Source organism: Pieris rapae, chromosome 19 (genome assembly GCF_905147795.1).
Source record: "Pieris rapae chromosome 19, ilPieRapa1.1, whole genome shotgun sequence".
In the NCBI taxonomy this organism is placed as follows: domain Eukaryota; kingdom Metazoa; phylum Arthropoda; class Insecta; order Lepidoptera; family Pieridae; genus Pieris; species Pieris rapae.
The window spans coordinates 2746596-2758171 of record NC_059527.1 but is presented as its reverse complement, the minus strand read 5'-3'; the positions used below and the strand labels follow the sequence as shown (position 1 = coordinate 2758171).

Below are 11576 nucleotides of genomic sequence, written 5' to 3'. Positions count from 1 at the left end.
CACGTTACGGCTTTGGTATAACTAAGCCGATCAAAATCTTGATGTATACTAATAGGAAGCAAATGCAAGAAACCTGATTTCAAATGTATTTTATTTTATGTATAATTAAGTAGGTATTGTTTATTTGTGACAATTTTGTTTAAATTTAATATTAATGTTTTTAAATTTTTATTAAATGAAAGGAATAAAAAATTAAAATTAAATTATTATTAATTTTTTAGTAGAATCAAATTCAATAAAATTATCAGTTACTCTAGTTTTTGCGATGGCATGGCCTCTACAAATAAGCTGTCTATCAAAGACATTGTCAAATTTTGCGTGAAACTAATGAATTTTAATTTTTTTAATAAATCTTTGAGTGTTTTTTAACAAAACTATATGATAAAGATGATTATAATTAATAAAGCAAGATAGCATCTTTATTCAGATGCATAATATTTTTCTAATAAAATGAAGTAGGTACTAACATTAGCTATGGCTCGAAAGCGCCAGTATGATTTTTATTGCTATCGCACAACTGTGCGTAATCAACAAAATTTAAAACGTAAAGGTACTCAAATTTCTCCTATATTTCAAGATATAAGTTTTTCACCTCCTCCATATGACGTTAGAACGACCGGTACTACGATTGATAAAAGCCCACCTTCCCGTAAAAATAAGCAAAATATTTGTAAATGCAGGCCAAAATCTTGGAAATCGATTGTTGATCTCTACAATAATCAGGATACTACTGTGGTATGGGATAACGTAGGTCCCATAACTAACAACTTAGAAGACCAATATAAAATTCAAGATACTGCGAAAAAAAGCAACTCCAAGAAGGATAAAAAAGTACGTTCACGATTATTTAAAAACAAAGGATCTTATAAAATTTCTCCGAAAAAGAAATTACAAAAGAATAAAGATAATAAAAAACACAATAATGAAGATGAGTTATTCGTAAAACCAAAGCTTTACGCTGAAAATATCAAAAAATGTCATAAAGGACCCTGTAGGGCAAATATAGAAGCTGGTAGAAAACACAACTGTAAGTGTAAAAAGCGTAAACATAGGCGAAAAACAACGACCTGTACAGATAAGTCCTGTAATATATATAGAATTTGCAATCTGCCAAAAACATGCTTAGAGGCGATCTCTTCAATATTTAAAAAAGACCAAAATATTTCTCAACAATCTACAGCCATTAATAAAAAGCCAATGTTTGCAATCAGAGTAGATTCATCGAGCTTACAAGTTTTAAACCCCAATGAAATTAAAACAAAGGTTAAGACTTTTGGTACTGTAGGCAAGAATGATAAATGCGTCTGTCCATCGCGATTAGAAAAAGCAAAGCGATATGGTATAGGTGAAACATGTGAAGGGGGTGTATGTGAAGCGGCCAGACATGGAAAATATGATAAATTTAATTGTCACTGCGCAAAAACAGCTCTTATAGAATGTTGTGATACGACATGTGATGTTAAAACTTCCGATGAGAAATTAAAGAAAGCCACAAACATTGTCCGAAAAATAACACCAAAAATACTTGACAAACCAGTATTCGAAATGGTTTTAGATAATAATCACATGAACGTCTTGAATACTGGAGAAATTCATGATGTTTTGAGGAAGGCATCCTACTCTGACATGTGTCCAACAGGAATATGCAGAGCAACAGCTAACAAGGATAGGATATTGAACTGCAAATGCTTAAGTAAAAAAATATCGCCTGTACTACATGAATGTAATATAAAGACATGTCAACCAAAAGATGAGTCAAAGAAGAAGTCGAAATTTTACATATGTACAAAAATATGCAGTAGTCTAGAAAGCTGGTGTAAGAAAAATCGAGGGGATATAAAAAACGAAGGGATTGCTGATAAGCGTATTAATAATCTTTCAATAAAAAAAAATAAGCCAGCAGCAATGGCTCAACCAGCTACTAAAGGAAAACCTGCAGTTACTAAACTTAAGACGGCTGAAGTTAATCAAACTGCAATGACAAAACCTAAGAGATCCAGGCTTTGTTTTATATGTTCAAGAATATATAGTAGTTTAGGAAATTGGATTTACGTTTCAGACGATAATAAAGAGCAAGAACGTACTGAACCTCAAAGTAAATGGCGGCTACTTGCGCCACATCGAAATGCTCGAAATGAACCACCTTCCAAACATAGTAAAAACCCTAAAGTTTCAGAAACAAGTAAGTTAGAATAAATTAGGAACTAAGTTATATGTTATATTGCATAGCGTATTAAAATTTATTTGTTTTTAGAACGGAAGCCAAAAAATACAGAGAAAGTCATTAAAAATAAAAATTTACAAATACGAAGAAAAGGGATACAGTTAATTAAATCCGTAAGGAAATTAAAATTAGGAAAACGGAACAGGTCATTTGCCACAGCAACAAATAAAGCGATGTCAAAAAAGATGAAACAAAAAGAGGAACATATATCAAAGGATTCAAGAAAGCGAGAAAAGATGTTATTGAAACAAGAAAAACAGAAACAAAAGGAAATAATGAAAAGAAAGAAAGAAATAAATAAACTTAGTAATAAAGAAGAACATCACCTAAATTGCTTAGCCGCTTTTGTGATAGGTATTGTTAATTTGCATTTACAGACTCTTAGAGGACTTATAACTGCTGTGATATCTATTATTACTGATCCAATTCATTGTTACATTTACACCAAGCATAGAGTCAAAGATCCAGTCGGTTCCTGTAAAATGTTTAAGCATTGGTTTATTAATACCTGGACAGCAAGGGATACCAAAATTTCGTCAGTGGTACAAGAATCACACCTGATACATGTATTGTCTGACCATTTGGAAGATTCTGCTATATTTCAAATGTTTACTAGCAAAGGGCAAACTCCAGAAGAACGTCAAATGTACGAGAGAAAGAAGAGAAGAAGACAGAAACGTATCAGAAAACGGCACCAACAAGCCGTTTATAGTTGCCGTCACACACTCCTGATGACTTTAAGAAAACATCCTTGCTTATGGATATATCATATATGCCCATTTTTTTATCCACAGTGTTTAAGTCTTTTATCGTTTCTTAAAAACTTCTTTCATTTATTACTATATTTAGCAGCTTTACTGTGTTGGACTCCGTGTATAATGTGTATGGAAGTAGTGCGTGCGTTTTTATGCTGTGTCGTATGTACTCAGTAATTATTGTAAGATAATATTTTAATATACAGTGATAGATAACAATTTATTAATTCTTTTATTATTTAGATTTTTCTAAAGTGGCATTTGTTGCTGAGATATGGAAGAGGCAACAGTAGTTATTATATTTTCAGGAAAGTAGTAATCATATCAAATACTAGAAATGGAGGCAAAGTTCAATATCATGCTATATACAGTGTCTTATCAAATCAACCATAAATTATAAATTGTTTATTTGTAGCAAAAGTAGCAACAGCAAAGTCTAAACAATTCCATAAGAATAATACATGGACACCACAAAATCCAAGCAATTATGACGAAGATAATTTGAATATTTTGTTTCCAAATATCTAGACACTTGAGACACTCTGGATAGGCCCATGGACACTGTCTATATATCCTTGTGTAACGTGGTTTTCGTACAGTTTTCAAAAATATTTTATTGGGATCATCTTGTACTTTGAACTTTCTACCAAATTTACGTCTGCAACCACAACTTTCTTTATCAGATAACCGGAAGAACCTTCTGACGAGACAACGGACTCTGTGTATAGTTGATGTTTTGCAATGGTGTGTCTTAGATGATAATCTTTTGTTACATTTCTTTGCACGGTTTTTGCATTTCCTTGCGTTTTTACTCAGAATTGATCTACAGGGTAAGGTGCTAGGTAACGTATAGCAAGGATTACAATAAGCGGAGCAGCAGTGCCTGCATGTAGAAACTGGACAGTATTTACTGCATGGAGTAATAGCACAAACTTTGTGTTCCCATTTACAATTGGCACACGATTTTACTTTACACTGGATACTTCGATTAACATATTTCTTTTTTAGTTCTGCAATTAACGCTCTTCTCATTTTTGAGTAAATCAAATCTTTACAATCCTGATTGCAAAACAAACATTTTTCTTTACATTGTTTTATCTGTGAAACCATCGCGGGGTTGATGTGATAATTTCTATACGACTTATCAATAAACATAAGTGATTGAATACATCGACAAGGCTCTTGAGTTTTACTTTTCTTTAAATTAAACAGTGACCAATTATTTTTCATTTTATGTAGTTTTTGCAGTATAGGCCTTTGATTTTCTGGAGTTCCAATTGAACACGTTGGCCGCTTTCGACTCAAAATATTGTTGCATGATTTTGAATAGTACAAATCTTTAGTGCAAGTACAAATTGTAGGTTTGGGCGGGCAGCATTGTATACCAATAGAATTACAAGATTTCTTGCATATTAGTTTCCGAGAACAACTCTTCTGATATAGAGTGTTTTCCTTGGAGTTTTTGATCTTTTTTAAAGCCATCAGAGTATGATGTGATATCTTGCTAATCCGATGTTTCCAAAATTTCTGCTTGTACGAATTGTTTCCATCCATTGGCACCATTACAGGGCATTGAGTCTGTACCGAAATTTTATGCGTCTTTTTACTAGAAGTACATTTTTCGCATGACTTTATTAGGACATACTTTTTATTACACTTGCATCTTTTCGGTTGCAATTTGCACATTGGTCTGTTCATTTTAGAACAGGAAAGATTTTTACATAAGGATACTAAATTACTATGTTTTTGTAGTTTACAAAATGGCGGTTGTTGAACACATTGAGTTTTCTTGGTGGATACCCCTGGTAATGGTAATTTATACGTACAAGATTTATTGCGTACTATAGTCTTAACAGCAACTTTTTTTGTACGCTGGTATTTTCCTAAAGTTTGGCATTTAGAATTACTGGTTACACATTGAACTCCAGTAGATTTTTCTAAATTCCGAAATAGAATCTTTTTACCATCTGTACCGGATTTCATTGCTTTTCTTTTATTTAGGCAAGTCTGTGTTTTTCTTGTGCAATATTTCTGCTGGGGATTACATTTCATACTGTCTATATACATTCTGTTTAATTTTTTAATAAGACTTATACCCTTATCACAAATATTATTCTCATTATGTTTTAATTGAGTTGAAAGACAGTTTTGTAAGCAATTTGGAATATTTAATTTATTTTTTTCATCTGTTTCACGATTTTGATCTCCACATTCATCTTGTATGTCATCTTGAGTACTAGCACATCTCTTTTCTACTATAATTTGTTCGTGCGATTTCATTTCAATTTCCTGTTCAATATATTGGGTGGAATTATTTTGAAGTAAAACATGTTCAGACATATCCGTGTAATTATCAAATCTAGCACTATTTGTATCACAACATACTTCCCTAGTTGCCACAATATTAGGTTCTCTACAAGATATGCCAATTTTTGTTCTACTGGATTTTATAATGTGATTAGAACTTTTCATATCACAGGAATAACGTGATTTAAAAATACACTGATCATTTGTTTGTTTAAGGCAACTACATTTTTTATATAAACAATGTTCAGGTATATCAGGAAACTGTATCACTGGTACTTTATTACATTTTGTATTTTTTGCATCATCACATTTACAATAAAAATTCCAAAATCTTTGTAAAAATGGTTTAGATTTTGTTTTTTTAGCACTACACATGTCAGAATCTTTATATTTTTTATTAATTTGATTTTGGTGTTTTGAAAAATTATCCGTATTAAATTTACCATCATTCACTGTTGGCGTTAATGAAGAAATTTTCTTTTTCAGTTTCCTCCATAGCGCTATTTTTTCTCCAGTTATACATATGTCCCTATAAAATATTGCTTTGTTCACTTCCTTCTTTTTATTGCAATAAAATAACTTAATGCTGCTTTTCTTTGTCTCAGATGAATAAACGGAACTGACACTGTAAGAGGTCCTACTTCTAGTTTTTGCATATTTATTACGTTTACTATAGAATCTCTCGTTTTCTGGTATATTTTTACTAGATTTTTTAGTCAAATTATGTGAATAATGGTCTGTTTTACAATTAACATTCACACGAATATTACTAATACTTTTAAAGACAGTTTTACTTAATTGCACTGAATTTTGGGTTGCAGCGTCTGTTCTCTCACTTTCAACAACGTGCTTGATTTCAGCTATATTATTTTTCTGGAACATTTGATACTCATCAGGGTCCTTCATAATTTCTTTTTTCTTAATTTTTCCATTTAACTTCGACGATATTTTATAACATTGTGATGAAATTCTGTCCATTTTTCTTTCCTCTATCCACCAACTAGTCTAGCACATGTTTGGCAGCTGCAATTATTATTTCATAGAACTTCGTTCTCATACTCATAAAGGGTGACGGAGGTTCTTGTTAATAAAGATTTACTATTTAAAGACTGAACTCATTAAAATAATGTATACTAAAATTAACCTAACCTACATCTAGGTCCTAAAAATAATGTAAATGACATATAGCCCGGTCAAACTTTATGTTGACATTAATTGACTACTAATTTTAATTAAAAGTCAAAGACAATGCATCCTATGGTTTACGGTCGCTCCCTAGCTTTCGCATTTTTGCCCCCAAGCATAACGCCTGAACTAGAACCTGGGTTCTAACGTGTTAGTGTTTCAATAAAGAAACAGGAATTGAAATGTTTAGACGTAATATGTCTGTATTTTTAAACAAGCAACTGTCCCCTGTTTATGAAGATATTAAACCGTACCTTTTATTTATTACAATAAATAATTTATATTATTTTATTTATTAGCATATTCCTTTCCCCAAACCGGGGACCGTCCTAGCATGTCATTCGTAGAGCGGCCTTACACAGACTGCTCGAGCGGTCGGCGTTGACTGCTGGAATAATATACTGTAGAGCTGTCGACTGTTCTAGAGCCGCCGACTCGAGCAATCAGTGTATGCGTAGCGTAATAGAACTAATTTGAGTGTGCGACCAACCAGGCTCCAGAAGATAAACCACTCCTTATATGGAAATTGTATTCGTTTTTACAACAAACTCCCAAGCGAGATTAGAGAACTGTCACTAAATAAATTCAAAGCCCTTGTTAAAAGTAAATTAATTAATAAAGCCTTTTATAAATCTGACGAATACCTAAATGATCCTAATCCTTGGGATTGATTTGCTCCAGTTCAAACAATTTGTATTAAAAACTTGGCGATTGAAAAGAGTGGCGGAAAGTTTCTTGCCAGTTCTTCTTACCCGCTCTACGCCCTTGACTTGCGAACTGGTGGTAAATGTAAATTTACGATTAATTTAATTTGTTTTCCTTGACGTTCATAAGTGTACATGTTTACCTAAAGGAATAAATATATTATGACTATGACTATGACTATGCCTAGCGACTGCTCGCGAGCGGTCGACGGCACGGTGGAATTTCATCATGTAGTTGACGGCTTGAAGCGGTCGCGACTGCTCGAGCAGTTGCGTGTACGGCAGCGAATGAATGGCTATGTTCACCGCGCGGTCGCGGCTTCAAGCAGTCGGTCACAACTGCTTGAAGTAGTCCGTGTACGGCTGGCCGTAGAGTTCACTGTTTGTCTGTGAGTCTACCTGTGCGACCTGCTCATCTCCATTTTGTAAAACTTTTGTTATTCTGTTAGTCTGCCTTCTCCTGTTCCAAATTTTTACTATATTTCATTATGCCTTTTTTTAAATTTCTAGTAAACTTTTTTCCATAACTATGTTTGAGGAGGAGGTGTTGCCTGAAGATAGTGCTGCACCAAACCAACGATAGACAACATTGAAAAAACTGCATGAGGCACTTACTCTAAAAAAGGGATAATCCATTTTTATGAGGTTAATAAACAGATTTTAGGCTAAATTATCAGTATTTCTAATAAAACACTTTTTTGATTTTTTAAAACTTTATTAGAAACAACAATTTGATTTTGTTTTATTATTTGGACAGAACATCTAATCGGTGGTACCGTTACGAAGTACTATTAAAATGAAGTTCTTTGCTAAGAGCTCTTTCTAGAACTCTATATCGTTTGAGCTTCTTCATTAAAACGCTTGCATGATAATCAAGGAGATTTATGTCATTATATATATCATTTTTCGTAGAATTTTCAGTCACAGGTAAAATGTGAGTTGATTTAGGCTTTCGCGATTTCGGAGTTACCCTCTCAATACATTCAGATTTGTTGAGAATCTTGATTTCGTTCACTAACTCCTGTATTGAAGTTCTGGTGCTATCATAGAAGTAATCATCGTCTTCAGATTGCATTTCTCTATATTTATCTAGATATATCTTAATTGTACGTTCTGTAATATTATGTTTGATGGTCGTATTCATGACGTCTTCAGAGTACGATCGGTTCAACGCGACGCCGTGAATGAGCTGGCAAGCGTTGGATTTAAAATTACTAAATAAAGTGCATGGGTTAATGCCGACGTTAACGAAGAAATTTTCAAACCAATCTGTGAAATAGAATATTAAGAGGATAACCAAAAGAATTAAGAATACCATGGCGCCGTATCCACAAATAATTGAACTAGATCTCGGTGAACATCCAGCTGAGCAAATTCCTGATGTGTAGCACTGTTTCATACAACAGAAGGCCAAGCACATTGGGAGTAAAGAGCAGCACTGCAAAACTATGGATATGTAGCTATGTACCGTGTGAATGCACATACGAATCAAGTCCTCAACCGCGAACAAACATGCAATAATAACCCTTGATATCATTTGCAGTGTACAGACTATTGGCATGTATATAGTGTAGCACATCCTATTTTTTTATTATATTTTTAATTATTCCATTTTTTCAATTTTTTTCACTTTCTAATTTTCATTATTTTTTTACATTTTTTAAATCCGTAACATATATGCTAAATTGCACTGAATGAAACAAGACATTGTCAATCTGGTGTTTCTTTAATAGAATCCAAAGAGTACCCTTAGCTATCTTTTATCTACATATTATTGTATGTTATTCTATATTCTGCTATGCGCTCCCTTTTCGAAAAAAAGCTCTATGCTAATTTAAATTTATATTTAAACAATATTTCAAGAATGTTTGCAACATAAAGACTACAATTTTTTTTATAATTAACTGATATTATTTGTTAAAAATAAAAATAAATCAAATATTGACTATTTCGGCTTTCATTAAGTTTCGTTATCAAACTCATAGAACATTATTCTGCCAAATGTGTTCTACGTTCGAATACGATTTTCTAATTAATTAGCAAAGTGAACAATGAAGCTTTCAATAGGAAGATGTGTGATGGATGAATGAGGAAAGAGTTTAGGAAATAGACGTACTTATGCCTTAAGTTTTAATTATGGAGACAAAATTGGGTAAACTATCACAAACATTAAAAATTCCAAAACAATTTCAGTCTTCAATGTAGGATATAATAGTGGTCCAATTTTTGCTCATTGTAGGGGTCTGCGTTCGCATCAATTTTTTGATCATAAGATAGTAATTTGTCGGCGTTGGTGTTTCCGGTTGGGGTTTCGGTTCAGGTATATCGTCTACATCTTCTTTCAGTGGTTTGGCTTCGACTATGGATGTAGCTATAGTAACTACGTCGTAAAAAACCGTTGATTCCATAGTCAGCCATGGAGCATCTGTTATTTCATCAGTATCAGTGTAATCTGTATCATTTCGTGAACATTCAGTTATATCTCCGGGGGTAGGAACAAATCTAAGTTCCGTGCTCTTTGTCTTTATATAGCCTATGCTATAAAAGATTTTGTCAAGGACTCCGGTGGCCCGGAAGATGAAGAACAGGATGATGATGGCTAAAGCAGACATGATACAGTCGCAGGCACCTCCTCTGTTGACTGGGCATGGTCCTCCTCCCCCGCACATGAAACATTTGAGTCTCGCTGTCAACATGAACACTGCACATATTGGTATCAACGATATCATTTGAAGCAGAAATGATATGAAGTTGTACAGTGTCTGCAGGATCATCCGTATCAAGTTCTCTATCATTAATATGATTGTCATAAAGACACGAACTAGCATTTGGATACCGCATATTACGGTTTGTAGGAGTGCGTGTACCGTGCGACACATCTTGAAATTTCTAAAGAAAAAAAGATAACGCAATTAAATAAACATACAGACAGACAGTAATAAGTTGGATATAATATAAAAGATAATACAATTTAAATACAGTGGAATGTCGATAGTTTTAAACTCAAAGTAATAGAGATAAATTACAAATTACCTAGAGTTTAAAATAACAACCACGAGGGGGAGTGGGGACTCAAGTAAATAAGAGTTTGAACAAAATCCGTGATTTATTATTTTTAGATTATTATTAAAATTTAAATTAGCCCTATACCCAAAATCCTAAAAACCATTATGAATTACTCCAATTTAAGGATTTTTATAACGCGGAGTTCTATACGCTGTCTTCCCAGCCACCCGGAATCCATATAAGAATTATTAATAAGACAAACAAATAATAATTAAGTATAAATGCAGATTATATTTAAAACCGGTACAAAACATCAATTGAGAAATCAGAATACTAACTTACGTGATACCTACTCGTAGTTTTAATTTATCATTTTATTTTTTGATTAGTTTTTTACCTATAAATTAATGTGTAAAATCATTAATCACAAAATCACTAGGAAATAATACAAATGATATGACAAGCATTGGAAAGCCGTAGGCTAGAAACAAAACCATAGATTGTAGATGACGGTAGGTAATGCTTAGATATTGTACTTTCTACGTACTGATAAAATGAAAACCACAGCTAAAGCCACAGACTTTATCTTACGTAAGCTGTAACTTCAGACTTAATAATTAATAATTATAATCAAGCCTAATTTATTTCTTGAAATATTTACCAAATATGCACACACTAAGCCAACTACTCCATCCAAAGACTCCATCTCTCGCTGTCTTCATATTTTTTCTCCCAATCTTCTCCACCAACTGCCTTAAGAGAGCGAACTCTCTTTCGATTTCCTCTTCTAATTTGTCCATGTGCCATTGTTCATGCCAGCAACCCATTTCCACTTAAGGTTTTTTTGCTCTGTGACCAATATGTTTATTTCAATATTTTATTCAAATTTCAATTGAACTCGTAGTTCACTCTTAACCTCCAGATACCTTCTCCGTCTAAGGGGAAGCTCTCAAAGAAAATTGCCGCTTTTGCAACATTTTTAATTGTAGGCATCATGTGTTTAAAATAAAAATACCGAAACTTATTTCTCCACAATAATATAGTCTACACTCCATACAGTCATGGCTTTTATTTGTTAAAGATATAGCTTATGACTATGTTGTGAACGAAACAATCGAATTCGAATGAACGATTTTTTCAAGTTACTTTGTAAACAATAATTATATAACTAATGTATACAAATATTGTAAATTCTATTTTAAAAGATTAAGCGTGGAGTTTCTTGCCCATTCTTCACCACACGAAGCTAACATTTGGAAGGGGCAACTAGAATCATCTTTACATTTTATTTAGCGTTAAAAAGTGCCATTTTAGGTGGTCTAATTACAATGTTTCGACTTTTTTTACTGTTACGTATATACGACGAACATATGATAAAAGTATTTTCAATCAGTT

The 11576-nt window shown here is 32.9% G+C and overlaps 2 protein-coding genes across 2 annotated transcripts; one reads left to right on the top strand and one right to left on the bottom strand.

Annotated features, from left to right (window-relative positions):
• The first annotated feature begins 426 nt into the window (after positions 1-426).
• Positions 427-3156, top strand: LOC110999077. Its single transcript, XM_022267966.2, has 2 exons — positions 427-2182; positions 2255-3156. Exons 1-2 carry the CDS (start codon positions 475-477, stop codon positions 3154-3156), a joined length of 2610 nt encoding a protein of 869 aa, XP_022123658.2. The 5' UTR covers positions 427-474.
• Positions 3157-9291: 6135 nt separating this feature from the next.
• LOC110999086 lies at positions 9292-10701 on the bottom strand. The gene is made up of 2 exons (XM_022267985.2): positions 10524-10701; positions 9292-10064 (listed from the first exon to the last, which is right to left on the bottom strand). Exon 2 carries the CDS (start codon positions 10052-10054, stop codon positions 9365-9367), a length of 690 nt encoding a protein of 229 aa, XP_022123677.1. The 5' UTR covers positions 10055-10064; positions 10524-10701; the 3' UTR covers positions 9292-9364.
• Positions 10702-11576: the final 875 nt, after the last annotated feature.